General features: G+C 43.7%; 1 protein-coding gene across 4 annotated transcripts; it reads left to right on the plus strand.

Moving 5' to 3' along the window:
* Window positions 1-516: 516 nt before the first annotated feature.
* TSEN54 (tRNA splicing endonuclease subunit 54) lies at window positions 517-14,737 on the plus strand. Of its 4 annotated transcripts, XM_033139314.1 has the most exons (12): window positions 526-628; window positions 1,767-1,931; window positions 2,641-2,704; window positions 3,495-3,578; window positions 4,542-4,640; window positions 5,977-6,029; window positions 7,089-7,187; window positions 8,472-9,112; window positions 10,252-10,312; window positions 11,580-11,696; window positions 13,476-13,664; window positions 14,173-14,737. In XM_033139314.1, exons 1-11 carry the CDS (start codon window positions 585-587, stop codon window positions 13,624-13,626), a joined length of 1,578 nt encoding a protein of 525 aa, XP_032995205.1. In that variant the 5' UTR covers window positions 526-584; the 3' UTR covers window positions 13,627-13,664; window positions 14,173-14,737. The 4 variants fall into 4 exon arrangements, with proteins under 4 accessions (XP_032995207.1, XP_032995206.1, XP_032995205.1 ...); XM_033139313.1 differs by having other exon boundaries at window positions 13,476-14,737; XM_033139316.1 differs by lacking the exons at window positions 13,476-13,664; window positions 14,173-14,737 and having other exon boundaries at window positions 517-628; window positions 11,537-11,661.
* Window positions 14,738-18,992: the final 4,255 nt, after the last annotated feature.

Here is an 18,992-nt window from a genome sequence, read left to right on the forward strand (position 1 = left end):
GCCCTTTATATGTCCAGCTGTCCTTTGTCAACAACAAATTGTCGCTGTTTTTTTGTGTTGAATATATGCTATAAGGTAATTTATGGACCTAACAGGTCTATACACAACACAAAACACTGTTGCTATATGTAGGTTTTATTTTATTTGTTTTTATCTTATATTTTGGAAATATACATCCAGGGTTTTTTCCCCTTTAAATTTTTTGGGGGCCCCCAAGAGAGTGGGGCCACAAGCTATAGCTTGTTTAGCTTATACTTAAATCCGGCACTGATGTGTATGTACCAGTATTGAAGAAAAAAAGCAACGTTCCTGCACACCATCCCGATACAGAACTGGACCCTTGACGGTTTCCTGTTGAAAATGCACCTGCCCCCTCCCCACCCAAAAGATGTTGCGTGTAACGTGTGTGCGCCCCCCCCCCCCCGCAGTCTTGTGTGGGCACCATTTGCTTCGCTTCCCACGCCGGTTTGGAGACCCGGAGGAGAAGCCTCGTTGCTTCGCTAGAAACCTTTCCAGCGCTAGGACCCAGGGAAGGAGAGCGGGGAAGAGTCGGCGGGCCCAAATGGGCGGAGCGAGTGGAATCCATGGACGCTGAGCTACGTCTTGCTGAGGGTCGCCGTTTGCTCAGGTAACCCGGGCCAGTTGCGTGGCAGGGAGATGCGAGCGAGCGAGCTCATAGGGGCCGCCCAGCGCCCGGTCGGGGCTCCCTCTTTCCCCGGGGTGAACGGCCACGTGGGCGCGGCGGCCTGCGGCTCGGGCGGAGGCGGAAGTGCGAGGCTGCAGCCAGGAGAAAGCGGGTAGTGGAGAGTTATAAGCCGATGCTATGAAAACAGCAACACATGAATGCATGCAACTTTAGCTGCAGGAGGCACGATCGCGGGAGCAAGGGGCTCCGCTCTGTCCTCCTCTTGGTCAGTCCGTCCTGGACCCTGTATTCTGGGCGCTCCCTTTTTAAGAAGGAGCTCCGCTGCAGAAAGTAAACGAGGCGTATTGTGGTGGCAGGAAGCGAATTCCTAAGCCTTTACTGGTATATCCGCCTGAAAGTTACTAAATCATTCCGATGTGGGAAAGTGCTCGTATTTTACGTTGGCTTCAGCCTTTTGGAATTGCATTGGGAAACACCTTTCCGGTTTCCCAGGGTTTAATTTTTTTTAGTTGTGGCTCTCCATTTTTTTAGTGATTTTTGTGCAGTGCTGAGTGGACTGGCTCTACTGATTTTGTATGACTGGCATCTTAGAAAGTTATTCCAGAAAATGGGAGAACTTCTGACAGAAATATGTAACTTGTCCCCCTAGGTCTGAGGTTTGTAATGGCAAGTCTTTAAAAAGGGGCCTGGGAAATTTAGCATAACTTCAGGTGAACTGTTAGAAAGCACTTTTGAAGTTAGCAAGCATTATAGAAGTCACAAGTCTCGCTGAAGCAGTGTGGCTTCTGCAAAGATAAGTCCTGCCTCATTAATCGTTTGGAGTAAGTTGAGAGTGGCAGAAAGTGTCTGGATAGAGGTGATCCAGTAGACCAGGCCTTTATCAACCTGGAGCCCTCCAGATGTTTTGGACTTCTGGGTGGGAGTTGGAGTCCAAAATTTCTGGAGGGCTCCAGATTGCCCTCCTTGTGTTATGCTCTGTGGCTTTCCCATAACTGGCCACTGCGAGAAACAGGATACTATACCAGAGGGGCCCTTGGCCTGATGCTGCAAGGCTCTTCTGTGTTGATAGCATTGGGTTTTTGAGTGGTTGCCCTTCTTTAAATTTTCCTTCTCTTCACAGCCCAGCAGAGCTGCTGTCTGCTCGCACACGTGATCACAAGGTCCCTCAGCGCTCGCATGGCCAGAAGGATTTCCTCCCCGATGGATCTCAAGAGCAAGAGGAGAGGCTGCGCCAGTGCCGGGAAGAACACTGGCAGCTTTTGGAGGAAGAACGTGTGGAGCGGTTGTACGTAGTATAATACCACAATAAAATATAACAACAACAAGCAGCAATTTAAACGTGTCATTTAAAAAGAGCATTCAGACAGCAGGGAGAGATTAAACCACATTGCGCACGCATGTGTGTATGCCTAAAAACCACAAGAGAATGGGCTACACAAACCCGTCTAGGGAGGTTGTTTCAGAGCCAGGGTCACTGCAACGGAAAATGTTCTGTCCCATGTCCCAGCCAAGGAAAAGTTTGAAGGACATGGAACAAGGCATTGGATGATGAGCTTTGTATGGGTGTACAGGTCCAAGGAGGCAGAGGCAGTCTGATAGATTGCCTGATCTCAAACTGTTTAGATTGCTGGCCTAACTTAGAGGGTAAAGAAGCGTCAAACATCATTTGCCAGGCCACTATAGGGAAGTAGAGTGCTGCCTCTGTGACTGGTGAGCACTGTCAGCCCTATTCTGCAGATTGAGAGACGGAAGCATGTATACAGTGAAATAACTGAATGTGTTAAAAATTTAGATCCACAGTGCCTGCTTTCTGTGCAAGGCAATTTGAAGCTGGATACAGAAGAAGCAGTTTTTACATAAGGATTTTACATGACAAGACTTACCCCCTGATCTTTTTTCAAAAAGGTCGTGCTTCCAGCTAAGACTAAAATGGTTTCTTAACCCCTTTTCAGTTAAGGTAACAGGATACAGTTTTATTTAAACTTCTTTTGTAGGGGAAGTCTGGTGGCAGCTGAGTGGAAGCCCCAGGAAGGTATTGTCGAGCTGAAAACCCCTGCTGTAAGTCACACTGTTCATTTTTATGCTATTGTTTCTCACTCTTTTTTAATTACGTAGTGTCACCACAGAGCCTCACTTCAAATTAAAAAAGCCCCCACCATACAGGGTTAAGTTTATATTGGGGTCTAGGCCTTGCATGGTATGGCTTTTCCTTCTAGCACAGCTCAGTGTGCAAGCTGCTTTTGCAGTGTTCAGCTTGGGAGCACCCATGGCAGAGGTCTGGATTGGTTTTGGAACCTGCTAACTCTCCCTGGAGAGCAGCTTCTCTGATGGGGCTGGCCAGTGCAGCACTTAGATGACGAGGGGGTGGCGGGTGGCTTCATGAAATCTACATGCTTCACCCCCAGCAAAAGATAAGTCAGGAAGGCAGCCACTGTAATGGAAGCATGGGACATGGATAGATAGCCTGAGTAAATAGTATAGAGCTGCATGGCTACAAGAACGTCATGCAGTGATCTAGATGGGGAAGCGATGGGTATCCTTAAATAGAGAAGGTAGATTGTACCCCAGTGTAGTCTTCTCAAACAGTAGCTTTCACAAAAGGTAGAAGGCGACACATCCCCAAGCCTCACCTGCAATTCATGCCACAGGGCAACAGACCAGGTTCTCCTCTTATGTATAGCCAAAAGCCTGATGGAGGCTTTTCACAAAGTATAGAAGAGAGTCTGGAATATTTTCCTTAAAGGATCCAGCCTTTCTGGGCTTGTCTTACCTTGCAGAAAACCATTTTGAAGGCTTGTGTATCTGTCTAGAGCTAATCCTAACAACTGACATTTTCTTTTCTTGCCAGGGAAAATTCTGGCATACCATGGGGTTTGCAGAGCACGGAAAGCAATGCTTGCATCCAGAAGAAGCCCTGTATCTCCTGGAATGTGTAAGTAGACCGGGCTTGCAGGCTTAAGAAATTTTGATTTCATGTTTTTTTTATCAAGTGCTGAGTGGGATTTTGCACGGGCAACTGCCTTCCCCTCCTCATTTGTCCTGCAGCACCTCGCAGAAAGGCCTCAAGCTCTATGAAGCCACCTGTCGCAGAATAAATGATGATCGTTTGCAAAAATGCACATTTATCAGGGGAGCACAGGAGTAGGATGGGGACAGAGGGGAAGGGAGAGTGCAGAATGCACAGGGGTGTTTGTGCACTGCTAAGAGGAATTGATGTAGCAAACCATGCCTTGTATTAATGTCGTATTCCACCCTAGCTGAAGTAAGGAGAGGATGATACCATGTGCTTAGAAAATAGCTGGCATTGCCCCTTTGTGTTTTTATGGTGCTCTAAGAGAAGGCGTCAATATACCCTTGCTGCAGTTTGCTCCATTGTTTTCTGCTGCTTCCGTTACCTGGTTGCCTCTGTTCTTCTTGGCACAGACTGAGAGCAGACTCTGTTACACTAGTGTCACCTTCCCCAGTTGGACTCCCAGCTCTCATCACTCCTAGCCAGCATGGTCAGTGGTCAGGGATGAAGGGGGTTGTCATCCCAACAACATCTGAATACCTAAGGTTGGGGAAAGCTGCCCTTGTTCTTTGTAAAGTGTTGGCAGTGTATACCTGTGCATATGGATCTGTAAGAACCTGGGTTCGTGTGTTGGGATTGGACCAGGTCCCCAAACCTCCTTGCAGTAGATGTTAAGGGTCCTATTCAGCCCTAGTGGGACACACCCTCTGCTCTCCACCTCAATACATGCTGTTGCCCTAAATCCCCAAGAGGGAAGGTTAAAGAAAAAAAGCAATGTACTTCTGTGTTAAAATGGGCTGGCTGGCTCCTGAGACCACAGAATATGGTCCCCACAGAGTTTTTATGCAGGCTTTAATTCCGAAATGTTATGCTCCTGTCTTCTAGGGATCTATTCAGCTGTTCTACAGAGGCCTGCCTATGTCAGTTCAGGAGGCCTATGAGAGTCTGCTATCCCAGAAGACAATGAGCCTGCTGAAGTACCAGGTACGTCTCAGGATTTGGGTTTGGCTGCAGGTATTCAGTCTTGTGGAAAAGCCGACAAAGCCCCAAGCTCACACGTACGGCACTGAATCGGAATGAATGAAAATGGTGAGAGTTGTACAGCAAGCACGGAACCAGATTTGGAGACGTATCGACCTGTGTTGGCAAAGTATTTAGTTTCTGAGTGATGGAAGGTGTTTCTCTCATTCCCTGGGGGCTGGGAGTTGCGTGGAGGTTCAAAGCAAACAGCCCTGTGCCAAATTGGTTACCACAGTATAGTTAGCAGATGCACTTACTCTGGCAGCTAAGGATGTGTGTCAATATACTACCAGTGTTTTGGGCTTTTGGTTAAGTACTTAAAATATTTTTTACACATCAATATTCTATAAAAGCATAAACAATTATCTGCTGTGGTATCTGAAAGCTCTATAGTCCTTTTCTTTTTTAAATTGCTTTTTATAAAAGTGTAAGAGAGAGAGAGAGAGAGCGTATACACATCCTCATTTTCTTTCTTTTCCGTAATGGGAAGTTAAGATCTGTGAGTCTGGCGGTACATGTTGGCATAAGAGCTCTTCAGCTGATTTGCTGCATTCTCCACAAGGGTGAATGTCCCTGTGATTATGTTTAGAAGAGAACTGCAAGCCTCTCTAGCGTCTTACCAGGTGCTGCAGCACAGGCTGTGAGCTACTCTCCTTGTAAAAATAATAATAAAAAAATGAGTGCTTTGGGGTGGCAAAGCATTAACATGCAAAGCAAAATGAGTCACAATCACTCTGCAAATATTGTTTTCATTTTGTAATGTGTTTTGGAAAAGCTTATATGATAAATGTGCGCTTGGCGATGTGGATCTGATACAGGTTTTTATTGTCACTATTTTATTTCATAAAATTTATACACCGCTTGATTGTAAAAACAACAACACCTCAAAGCAGTTAACAAAAAGATAAGGTGATAAAATCAAGCAAAATTGCAACCCAACTTCAAAACATACTAAAGTTAAAATACTAAAACCGATTAAAATTACCTCAACTTTCTAAGCATCTGGTTAGGCTTGTCTAAACAAGAATGTTTTTAGCAGGTGAAGAAAGGGGTGAAGGTGCTTGCTTGATCTCAATAGGTAGGGAGTTTTAAACTGTTGGTGCTGCCAGACACACACAAACACACACACACACACACACACACACACACACACACCCCTACCCCTACACACCTCTGCTGGAGAGGCAATAGCAGTAGCTGAGCAGAATGACTTTCCGTCATGGGTAATGTTGATCCAAATTTTGTTGTATGATCCTGAAAGGACACAAAAGTCAGACTTCATTTTCATCCCTGTTTTAAGGTATTCAGCCACTTGAAAAGACTGGGTTACATCGTTCTGAGATTCCGTCCCAGGTAATTGTTTGATGGTGGTCTTCCTCCCTTAGAACACCCTTCTCAAGGTTTTCCTTTAGCATTGCATGTTGGTTCCTTCTGTCTCTCTCTCCCACTCCCTCCCTTTCGACATCCCAACCTCCGACGGTTAATGCATACCTTTCCGTCTTTTGGGTTAGTCATGAGACCTGTATATGGATTTTGCCTCCCACTTCTTCCTTCGATTTCAAATGAGTCTGTGGATTAATCAGCTGAAGAGCTGATAACCAGGAGGAAGGGAGGTTTCCTATCGCCATTTCTGCGTTGCTAAAAGGGCTTTTGCAGCTAAGAGTGAATAGCATGTCCTGGTTTCTGTTCTCTGATTCCCCCTTTTTATATAATAATTTTTGTTAAATTTTCTGTTTTACAATTTCAAATAAACATTTTACAAACTTTAAAATATCCAGTGACTTCTCTTCTTCTCCTTCCATGGTTCATTTTACATAACTTACATCCCTGCATATTTTACAATAACCATTCAAATAAATTCCCCACTACTACATCCATCAAGAATTATTTACTCTGTTGAATTTATCTTAATGCTGCCAGCGTTTTCAGCTGTACACAGTTATTTTCCATATACTCAATAAATGTTTTCTAATCTTCTTTAAACACATGTTCTCCTTGCTCTCTTATTCTATATGTTAAATCTGCAAGTTGTGCATATTCTGTCAACTTGAGTTGCCAATCTTTAGCTGGGACCTCGCTCACTTTCCATTTTGCGGCTAAAAAAACACGGGCCACAGTTGTTGCGTACATGAACAACCTGACACCTGGGGATTTCAGTCTGGGTTATCCCCAGCAGAAAGGACTCTGGGGTTTTTTTGGGGGGGGGAAGTAATTTTAAACATTTTTTCCCAGTTCATTATAGATCATTTCCCAATACTCTTTTACCTTTTTACATGTCCACCACATGTGAAAGAATGTTCCCTCCCTCCACCTCTTTACACTTCCAGCACTTTTCTGATTCTGTCTTGTAAATCTTAGCCAACCTACTCAAGAGTTTAATACCACCTTCTGATTCCCCTTTTAACTCCACAGCACTGTTCCAACACCATATGAGAGGCAGCTGAATCTGGATAGCCACTGCCAGGGCACAGAGAGAAGCCGCAGCAAGAGGCGGAGGAGCTCCAGCCCTCGGTAAAACCATACAGATGCTGGGAGTGGTGCCCTTGACTGGCTAGCCCTAGGTGGGCATGTTACTGCATATTGTGAAATGTATCGGTTCTGTTTCTGTCCCGTCCCCCCAGCGATTTTCATGTTTGACACTTGCCACAATGCAGAAGTAGCCAATGTGGTGCCCTGCAGAGGTTGCTGGACTCCAGCTCCTATCATCACTGATCATTGGCTATGCTGGCTGTGGCAGATGGGAGTTTGGTATCCCAACATCATCTGGAAGGCCGCGGGTTTTGCACCCGTTCCCAAAGGGTAGATACTTCAGTGTAAAGAGTCAAGAACTCAATAATAGCAGTTATTGCGTTAGATAACAAGTGGGGGCCTAATGGATTCCTTTGAATACTGTGACCTTGCTAGTTTGTGATGGTAAAGGAACATGCCCATGTTTTATTTCTCTGGTGCCTTCATTATACATCTTTAGGTGCCGGGCGGAAACGTTATAAGGGAAGATAGTAATTAGTTCTCCCAGCACACCAGGTCTGAAACTACAATGTATATGAAGGGCTACACGTGAAATGGATTTTATATTTATAAGATGTAACAGGCACTGTTTGTAAGGAGGAAAAAGGTCAGCTGCAAGAATGGACTAATGACTAGTGAAGGATGATGGCTGGACATTAAACGAGATGATGCGGCTACAGGAGGAAATAGATTGACATATGTTTGCAACAGGAGCGGGAAACCTGATTTTAAGAAATCGTATTAAATTTAAGTGCCGTATTTTTCCATGTATAAGACTACGTTTCTCCCCCCCCCCAAATAATGTCAAAAATTAGGGGGCGCCTTATAAACGGATACATCTCTCCCCCCATTTTCTTAAATCGGATTCCCCAAAAATACATGGGGGCGTCTTATAGATGGGGAAATACAGAAATTTGGTTTGATTTGTAATAATTAGGAAATAATTTTTTTAAAAATAATTAAAAAGAAAACATTCCTCTTCAACCATGCCTTTGGCTGATTAATATTCTATGGCCTTTTAAATGTGTTTGTGGGAGGGGCATTTTTGTTTTGTTTTTGTTTTAAGTGTTAATTTTGTGCTTCTATCCTTTTTTAATCTTGTGAACCACCCTGAGATCTTCAGATGAAGTGTGGTATATACATTTTAATAATAATAATAATAATAATAATAATAATAATAATAATAATAATAATAATAATAATAATAAATACCACCAGGTTCAATTCCTGGCATCTCCAGTTTATTATTATTATTATTTTATTTATTTCCCTTTCCCCTTTGGTTAGGTTGTCACAAGACAAGAAACCCAAAGCGTCAGAGAAGTCTCAGGAGTGCAGGGAGTCGCCCCAAAAGACCAGGAGGTACCACGAGAGTTCCAGGCACCCAACGTCCGATGATTCATCCAAGGAAAGCACGAAGGCTTCAGATCCTAAAACTGCAGTTGTGGAGCCAGCCCCATCTTGTAGCGTCCCAAGAGAATCTCCAGCTCGTGCTCAAGATGACAAGGAGAGGTCTGGCAAGACCTTTCGTGGGGACTGCAGCGACGTCGGCCCTTCCCGCTGGGATTACACCACGATTGCTTTCCCCAACATGGGCGCCGATTGCCCGCAGACCCTCCTGGCGGAGCCTGATAAGAGGCTCCTTCCAGAGAATGTAACGGCCCGGGAGGTTGATGCGACCCGTTGGCGCAGGAAGCTCAACCAGAAGCACGAGAGGTTGACCCACAAGGAGCGGGAGCAGCTGAAGTGGGAGAGCAGGTACAAAAGCAGCGTCAACAAGGATAGAGAAGTCCGGCGCTGCTCCACGTGGCAAGAGTATAAGGCGCTTCTGAAAGAGAGGAGGCAGTGGGAGGAACGGAACCGCCCTGCACACCTCTGGGAGCAGGCAGTCACCCCGCTTGTGAAGCCAGACCAAGAACTTTCAACAGGTATTGTGACTTCTGACAAAAAAAGAGGCTTTGTTTCCTTTTGTGGTAGGATGACGGGCTAGAGTTCAGGTTTCCCCAAAGGCTCCTGATGGAGCAACTCCTTCAGAAGGATGACATTCCCAAACAGGCCAAGGACCAGGCCAAGAAACTATCCATTGCATGCACCTTCCAAGTTGATGCCTCCAGAGATGTGATACAGTTGGTGGTGAGAACCATTGGGGCAGAGTGTCTGCTAGCTTGGTAACCCAGTTCGTCATTTCCCCCCTTTATATTGCCTTCACCACATCTTTTTCTGTGCCTTCCCCCACTGCCCAGCTACTAATTTTAATTTTTTTAAATAATCATAAATTAATAAGTAACTATTGTAACTATCCAATCTCCCAAAATTTCAGCACCTCTTGTGATGGTTTGACCCCTTTCCATTTTAACAGTACAAATTCTACAAACACCCTCCATATCTCCTCAAAATCATTTCTCCTGAGTTTTCCCCGTCTTACCTTAATGGCACGTGTCAATTTATCATTCATAGCTATATCCCACACCTCTTTATACCATTCTTCCATTTTATATTCTGCTTGCCCCTTCTGCTTCCTAGCTGTAATAATTTGTGCAGCTGTCAATAAATCTGTGAGCAAGTCCTTCATAGCCTGTGAACCTTCTACCCCATCATAAATTGATAATCGTGCTACCTCTGGACTTTGAGTCAGCTTTAACCCAGTGATTTCTGTTATCTCCTTAATCACTCTTTGCAAAATAAAAAATATGTACATATTTACACCCCCACCACGTGTGAACATGATTCCCGGTTTCCTGGCATTCCCTCCTGCCCAGCTACACCAATTGGAAAACCTTCTTGTACTTTGAGAAAATCAGTACAAGCTTGCCCACCCTCTTTCTGTTCACCAAATTTGCATTTTATTGCTGCGTAGACTTCATTCTCTTTGCATACAACTATTCTCATCCACAGATCCTCTGGGCAGAAGAAGAGGAAGGTGCATATAGCTTTGTTGGAGTGGGGTGGGGTGGGGTGGGGTGGTCAGAATGATGAGAATGCCTGAATAGCTGCCTAATCAGGGCAGATAAGATCTTTGAAGAATGCATGCCCCTAATCCAGACCTCTCTTGTGTTCTCCCCACTAGCAAGTGTGCTCCAACAGATCAGTGTGTTCCAGCCCTCCCATATCCTGGATGAGGCACCTCTGTAAGTATCAAAACTAGAAAGCTGGCCAAATGCTTTTTAATCTCGCTCAGTGGTTCTAGGCGTTAGCAGCTATTCTACACTTTGTATACTGACTTCGAAATATTTCAGTCCTGATTTTAAATTGAAACACGGCTCAGTTGGTTAGAGCATGGTTCCGGTAACGCCAAGGTTGCAGGTTTGATCCCTGTATGGGACAGCTGCCCATTCCTGCATTGCAGGGGGTTGGACTCAATGATCCTCAGGGTCCCTTCCAACTCCCCAGTTCTGTGATCCTGTGGCAGCTCACGAACTTCGAATGCTGTTTTAAATTATGTGCCAGACACGTGCTTACCAGAGGACTAACATCCAAACAAACTAATCGTCATGGGCAAAGTGCAGTGTGTACCTGAATGTCCCTGCTTCTTCCAGTCATAGAAAAGGGAGGATATCATCTGCAAGTTCAGTTCAGATTTATCTGCTTGCCATTCATCCTTGTCAGTAGAGAACATCCTCTGTGAGACGCTCTCGCTCATGAGTTTCAGGTGGTGGCAATGCTTGGAATATTGAAATCCAGGGCCTGTGGTTCCGTATCTAATGGGGAAGCTTTGTAATTCTTGGTTGTGTAACGACTGCATAAATCAAGTTAGAGGCTTGCTTGCTGTTAATTGGGAGCGTGCAAATGAAATCTGCTATGTGTGGTGGTTTGGGGGGGGTGGATTTCAGAGCCCCTAGGACAGTGTTTTTCAACCACTGTTCCGCGGCACACTAGTGTGCCGCGAGATGTTGCCTGGTGTGCCGTGGGAAAAATTGAAAAATTACTTTATATATAGTCAATATAGGCACAGAGTTAAATTTTTTTAACATTTTCTAATGGTGGTGTGCCTCGTGATTTTTTTCATGAAACAAGTGTGCCTTTGCCCAAAAAAGGTTGAAAAACACTGCCCTAGGAAACACTGCTGGCTGTCTAAAAGCTAATGTCTAACCTACTTAGCTGCGGAATTAATCTGGATATGTGTTAAAGTATCAGAAACTGGAAGACCAGAGTGTGTCTTTGCTACCCTGCTGAGTTCCCTGACCTCATTATGATGCCCACTCTCAACCCCCTCTCCCAGCCAACTCTTTCAACACCTTAAGAAGTTATGGGTCCCCTTCCCTTAATTCCACTCTAGATCCTGCCAAAAAATGCTGTAGCTAAAGATGTGCTTTCCTGTTTTTCCCTCCTCTGGTACTTCTCTGTGGGTACAGGAGACCTTTCAAGCTTTGTACTGATAACTAACCTCCTCAACAGACTGCAGAATGATACCAGGGATATGAAGATTGATTTTGATGTGTATCAAGCAGATGTGGCTTCCAGCTTCAAGAAGAATGACCCTGGGAAGCCCTACGCCCGGATGTGTGTTCGGAGGTACTAAGCACCCATAAGTTTATTGATCAGCAAAACTACATATTCTAATCTGTTAAAAGAATTTAGCTTACAGTTTTGTTATGGAGAGAGCCCTAAGCCTTCCTTCAGAAAAGTGGAAGTTTTAGCTCTAATGGGTTGCATTAACAATCAATGTTTAGAGTACTGTAGTTGAATGGTTTAAAAGTCCTTAAAAGCAATGTACATGCTGAGAAAGTGGAACTCTTCCGCAGTCAGTCACCAAGGATGCCTGCATTTAGAGAGGAGATCATGCCAGCTGGGCAGCTTCCTGCTGCAGTCCAGATGTGGGTGTGAGTGGGTGTAACCCAAGAGACACACAAGGACTGTCTTGTTAGTAGTGCTCTATGATTTGTTTTTTTATTAAAGAAAATTTATTGTATTTCATATGAAAGAAAAAGAACAAAATACAAACACTGCACATACTACAAACCAAAAAAAGAAAAGAAAAAAAGAAAAAATACATATAAAAACACTTAACTAAACAACAAAAATTCAAACATCAAAAACACAACAAATAAATTATTTAGCATCCTTAAACTTGTTTGATCCTTACTTAATGGACTTCCTCCCACCCTCTGTGCTGCGTTCATTTCAAATTTACTTTAGTAACTTTATAACAAAATCATCATAAACAATCAATCTATTCTTAATCTATCATCTTATCTCTTCTTTTTATAAACTTATATCTTACCTATACAAATTAACAATTCTATCAATTATATCCTACTTTTTCTAAAAACAATTCATGCTGTCACCATTAGTTCAACTGATTTCCAGTTCATATCTCTATCTTTTCACGTTTTTTCATATAGTCTCTGAATTTCTTCCAATCTTCTTGCACCACTTCCTCCCTCTGGTCTCGGAGTTTCGTGGTCAGTTCAGCAAGTTCCATATATTCAATCAACTTCATCTGCCAAAGTAGTGCTCTTTGATTTGGGGGCAGGAGCCTGGTTGTGGAGACCATGTGAGAATTCTGAATCCCAGCTGCTGAATTCCCTAGCCCCTTCTACACTTTCTGGTTCTGTGGCCGATGTTTTAGCCCAGAGGTTTTCAATCTTTTTGAGTCCACGGCTCCCTTGACCAACTACATTCTTTCTGCGGCACCCCTGTGGGGCTTAGGAGCCCAGTTATGTCACCAGTTGCCTGCAGAGCTGGCAGACTCTCACCCTTTTTCGAACACCCTCCCTTGGGGGGTGTTCCCTCAGGCTCCTCTCCCCTCTCCTTGAGAGTCCTCTGAGCAGCTGCTGCTGCCGCCGCCCCTGGTCTCTGAGCTGCCCCCTCTGCCCGAAAGAGAGGTGCCTCCTCACACTGCCCCAGGGGACTTACCTGTCCATTCCCAACAGCAAGGGCTGGCCGACTGGCTGGCTGGGCTCTCTTGCCCACTTGCTGGTTTACTCTGAAGCCACTGGCAACCTGCATCCCCTGACCAGCCCCCAGCAGCAAAGCGTATACCTGCACAGCCATGGCACACTGGTTGAAAACCACTGCTTTTGCCAATACTTACCTGCATGGTTAACAAAATTCTGTCCCTAATCATGAGGACTTGAAATTCCCTGCCCCCTCCCCCACTGAATACTAGATTCCCAGGAATTTACGGTACATATGTCACCAGACAGCTAGATCATGGGAATACCAGTTTCCCAACCTGCTCCAAGTTAGATTATCTAGGATTTCTTTTTTCAGAAAATCAAGCACATTTGCTGTTGAGAAAGATAAGCATTCCTCCCTCCCTCCCTCTGTCTCTCTCTTTCTCTCTCATAGGTTTGATGAGCCGATCCCTTCCCTGAGGGCAGTGAAGCAGCTTGCTTGCCAAAGTGGAGATGTCACAGTGGTCTTTGCACTAGTAGACAATGGAGACATCGCTTTCTACTCTTTCAAGGAATTCAAGCTGCCTGTGGACATTCATCCCTGATGTTCCTGCTGTCACATCAGGAAACATCTTTGGAACTGGTGTGTGTTTTATACAAAATATTACTCAGGACTATATAGAATTTAATAGCTACCTACCTTGTGTCGCCAGTAGATGCAATTTTCATGCAGCGAGCACCTGCCCATTCCCTAAAAGCAAAGAGCAGTTCAAACAAAACAAGCATTTCTGGACAGAAACACACAAATATATTTTGTTCTGTTTTTGCTTGGACATGGCATAGTGGTTCTGCCAACCTGGAATGATTTTCTAGTTATTTGATGCCAGGGAAGTGTTTCCATGATAAATAATGCAGCTTTTACCATCTGGAAGCCTTGGCAAACATAAACTCTAGAAGCCAACATTCAATATCAGTGATTCAACGAGTGACACAGAGCAAGCCACTATTGCAGGGATAGCCAATGTTGTTGGACTGCAAATCCCATCACTCCTGACCATTGACCTTGCAGGCTCTGGCTGACGGGAGTTGTAATCTAACATCTGGAGGACCATATTGTCTTTCCCTGTGTTATTGCATGATGTTCTTTCTAGACACAGAAAAGCCAGTGAAAACCTGCGAATAGTCTTCTGTGGTTGGGCAGATAGATGATTCTTCAAGTGCTTTCCCCACCCTCTTCAACAGCAATGATCTTCCAGAGGAAAGGAAACTACAAAACACAGAGATCTTGCAGAGTGTCCATGGAAAAAGACACCACCAGTTTGTGTGTGTGTTTGTGTGTTATTTCCATAAAGTTAGTGAACCTTTAATCATTCAGAGCTGGAGTCATTATTACTGGGCTGCCATACTTCTGCTTTCCAGCTTATCTCCTGGATGCAAATTGATATTCCCTGTTGAGAATTAGCTGTCTGTATTACGAAGTTTATTTATAAACCTTGCTGCTATGGCGTTCTTTTCTTCTTCTCCAGATACCAAATTTCTGCCTCTTTCTTGCCTATGAACTTGCTACAGTAGTTGAAGCCAGAAAGCATTTATCAAAAATAAAGGGCCTGTGCGTTTTTCCCTAAGAAATTTTAGAGGTAGTTTTGTTTATGAAGGTTGGGGTGATTGCCAAGTGTGGAGGCTAAAGCAATAAAATAACAATTAGGTTTGTGTTAATATAGTGTCTTGTGGTCCTTTTAGGGTGCTTTCATATAGTGTATTTCTCCTAGGCAAGATATGATTGACAGCAGTTAATGCTTTCTGGTCAAATACTTCAGGGCTCTCTTGCTTGGCAGTGGTTTGCAGTTTGCTACTGCCAGCATTTGCTAACAAGTGGATTCCCAAAGGATCTCCCGGAATGCACTGCATTTCTTTTGTGCCCAAGAAAAGAGAGAATCAACCAAATATTGCTGGGCATTTAGCAGCTTTGCCTACTCAGTCATAGTTACCTGGAAGAAGAGACACAAGCTGTATGATCAGAGCTGTCCTAGTGTTTCAGTATAAGGGGAGACAGAGACCAAAGTTTTCATGGTGTATGCTGTAACAGAAAACCAGTAATCATCCTAACACAACCCAAATAACATCATGTTTATATGATGTCAACATTAAGCAGCACGCCTTGCCCTCTATTCTCATAAAGTGTATTTGTTCCAGCCATTTGGATGGCTGACTGAAAATGAGTTCTTTCTGGAGTAGCTCTTCTGACATGGCTGATATGTGGCTATCACCCTGTCTGGATTATGCGGGTTGAGCTTCTCAGAGGCCGGAACACCTTGGTTTCCTATACAAGACTGGGCATCGTTATTATTATTCATTTCATTTCTATACTACTTTATATGTTTTAAGTAAAAATCTCTAAAGTCGTTTGCAACACACTAAAACCGCAAATAAAACAACCCAGAATAAAGCATTACTGAAGAAAGTCAAATGTAAATTATACATTCAAACATAATGAACAGGCAACTGAAATGTTATTGTAAACATTTCAAAAGACTACATTGCAAAGGAAGTCAACAATGGTATGTACATTTAATGCAGCAAAGTTAACAAAAATCTTAAAACATTTCAAAAGAAAACATTGCTAAAGGAAGTCAAATATAAAATGCAGATTTAAAACAGAATAATGAACCAGAGAATAAAATATTGTCTGAAGAATAGAACATATCTGCTACTGCTGCTGCCAATCCTGCCAAAGCTGGTTTGATGGAGGCGACTGTGGAAGCTCAGGGTCAAAGACCTGGGACTGCCTTAAGAGACAGCCAAGATGGTCTCTGACTTCTTTGGCAGCCTCATCTTTTGTAGCTGGAGTCAATTCCAGAGCCTTTGCCTCCCAGGCCAGGTGGGGAAAGGCCTGCTAGGCAGGAAGCAGGTCTTCCAGGTCTCCCACACACAAAATGCTTTACAGCCTAGACCTAACCTTGTTCATTTAGAAGAATGCCTCAATGAATTCATGGGAGATTTTTCTGGCTTTTGTTTCTGAGGGTCCAAAGGATTTCCTGATCTGGTACCAAATCACTGCAGGGGGAGAACTTGTGGAAAGAAACGATAACTTTTGACTATGATGCTGTGTTGCAGTTCACAATTCTCAAAAGTGGCTTTCTGAAATCTGCGGACCGTAATGGGGAAACTAGTGAATCCCTGCCCTGGACTCCAGGATAGTATACCACAAAATCACAGCTATTCTGTTTCCATAGGTAACTGATGGATAATGATGGATAATAGCACTCCAGCCACCTCTAATGGTCTACTACTCCACACACGCACAAAATTGTCAAATAATGTCCCAAACTTACATTTTTTCCATGCCAGCAGAGTTTTATACAGAATTGTTGGGAGACAATAAACACTACATTTCTGCCACTCATGCAGTCTATTTTCATTATTTTATCCCTGTCTGAGAACCACCCATTATAGTTGGCTGATCAGGGAATGATTTCCTGACAATACAGTACAAAAATACAAAACCATCTACCTTAAAATACGCCAGAAGGACTGCCATTTCTTGCAGCCAGTCCAGCAGGAGCCACTAACATCATTGTGTCTTACCAACCCAAATGCTAATTGCCCTTGTTTTGGTGACAGAATGACATTTGCTTGCCTTCAGGGATATATGGACCAAAATTCTGATGAAACCAGGAAACGAAAAGGAAAAAAAAAAAGTAGCAATTCTGGAGCTTCCAGTTACTTGCTGCTTAATAATGTGCTGTTATCTGAAGAATGTCACAAAAAGGCGAGTGTGGCAAGGTGACTTAGTTTCAGCCTTCCTTGTAGCCAGGCTTCACAGTAACAGAGTTGTTTGCTGGAGGGGGAAAACCAAGATGAAAGGCAGAAAATCCCCTGAGGCTGAATTCACAATCTTTGTCATTCAGGGGAAACTAAATCTGTTCACTTGTTTTTTTTCTTTTTTCTTTTTCTTCTGTTTAGCCCTAGTTTTGCTGGTGCACAGAGCGGCTTCCAGCTTCTGATCTGTGGCATCGTAACTCAGTCACAAGCCAATTGGCATGGGCAATTCAGAACAATGAGCAAAAGTAATTTGATTGCTGCAGCGTGGCTTTTGGGTTTCTTGTTTGTTTGTGTTAATGGTGAATAATATTTGAAAGTTGAGTGTTTCATTGTGGGCTGAAAGATGACATATCAACTACAAATAAAAAAGATCCCTTTCACAACTGTTAGATTAGGAATTTTGCTTTAGATCATGCCTTCCTTTTCCAAAACTTGCAACCTTGTAAATTACTTTTGGTGCAGTTGGGCTTAATGCCCATCTTTTGATTAGAGGTTGCCAATAATTGCATCTATAGGTGCACATATCTCCACAGTGGCTCCTCTGGCACTTTCAGGGGTCTCCTTCCCTTTCACCCACTGGAATTGGCCTTGAAAGAAGCATTTTATTGTAGCCAATAGAATAGGTTGCAGCGTGTGCTTGGTTAGTGGGGACGAGGTCCATGACACTTTACTCTGGTTGAATGTGACTCAGGTTGAATGTGACCGCAAAAGGCCGGTGACCCTTGCTTCTACTAGCATGTTTAGACTTGCAAATATGCATTTATGTGTGCTCATTTAAAAAGCAAGTAACATGTTCAGGCTCTATCAGCAACCTGTATACAACTGTGGCACATGTGAACCAGGTGTCATTTGAATCAATGCAGTTTGTTATTTCTGCTCCATCCAGGCTTACTGAGAGAAGCAGATATTGAAATAATTGTCATGTCAGTGTTCCCCTTTAGAAACAATAGCAAGAAACTGGTCAGATCTTCTTAAAGGACTCTCTTCCAAGCATAATTGTGAACACTGTACCTTTAATCTACAACATGATATTCTATGATTCAAGTTTAATATACTACTGTTCAATATGATTACTCTAATGTAAACAAGCAGAAGATGTGGCTTGTTTTATCACTTGATCAGATTCTGCCTGCTGCGCTCACCACCACAGCAAGCAGTATAAACTCAACTACCGTCAGAAATATTATAAACAGCCTTGTGGCAGCTTTAAGACTACTCAGAGATATATTGTGGCGTAAATTGCTGTTCTTGCTGCAACAGAGTTAACAGGGCAACACCGCTTTAGAAGTTATCACAAGTATTGTGTGTGGAAAAGAGAGATAAGGGGAAACAAAATACATTTGGCCATGATCAAGATTTAAACTGTCATGAATATTAGTAAGAATAAGACCTCTAATTAACGGTGATAATCTTTATTATACAGCTTGGGGAGGGATCTCCCTAAAGGAAGAGGCAACGACTAGGCTGAGAATTTTAATTCGAAATCCAAGTTACCCTGGTATCACGTCCAACAACAGTAGTACGGTCCTGTTCTAATTACTGTGTGCACTGAGCTGCTGTGCTGTTTTACTTTTTTTTGCGACCGGTATCTCTTTCCTGATTGGAATACGAATCCATCTGCTCTTCGTCTCTCCCTCACCTGCTCCAGAGCAACACACAAGAAAACGCAGTCAAGATTGGAGGAAATGCAATCTATGCAACGTTCGAGTTTCTGTTCTTCGCAGGAGCTCCTACTTGCTCTGAATCAAGGGAGCAGCTCTAATAACAAACTAGCGCCAGGAAAGGAGCACCCAGAATCCTATTTTTGCTCATGCCCTTTGTACCCCTGCTTGCACACCGTCTCTCCTCCACCGGAAAAAAAGAAAGATAGGTGCGCCCAGAACTCGGCGGATATGGGGCGTGACCACGGCGTATTAAGAAGCCACGATAGTCATACTGGAATTAGCCTACTTTGATCTCGATTCCCACCCCCCCTCGCGCGCGCCAATTTCTATTGGCCGGATACAAAGTGAGAAGAATGCAGGCAGAGGTTTGCTGATTTCCGATTGGCTAGGCGGGTAGCGGTGAGCCGATGAATTATTCACGAGCAGCAGAGTTTGGGAGGGGGGGAGAAAGGGAGGCACCAGGCCTCCTTTTTGTGATTTGCATA

This window comes from Lacerta agilis, chromosome 2 (genome assembly GCF_009819535.1).
Source record: "Lacerta agilis isolate rLacAgi1 chromosome 2, rLacAgi1.pri, whole genome shotgun sequence".
Classification (NCBI taxonomy): Eukaryota; Metazoa; Chordata; class Lepidosauria; order Squamata; family Lacertidae; genus Lacerta; species Lacerta agilis.

Coding starts and splice junctions, on each gene's coding strand:
- TSEN54 (XM_033139313.1), top strand. CDS start 585: ATGGACGCTGAGCTACGTCTTGCTGAGGGTCGCCGTTTGCTCAG. Junction 2,705..3,494: donor TCGAGCTGAAAACCCCTGCT/GTAAGTCACACT, acceptor TTTTCTTGCCAG/GGAAAATTCTGGCATACCAT. Junction 11,697..13,475: donor GCCCGGATGTGTGTTCGGAG/GTACTAAGCACC, acceptor TCTCTCTCATAG/GTTTGATGAGCCGATCCCTT.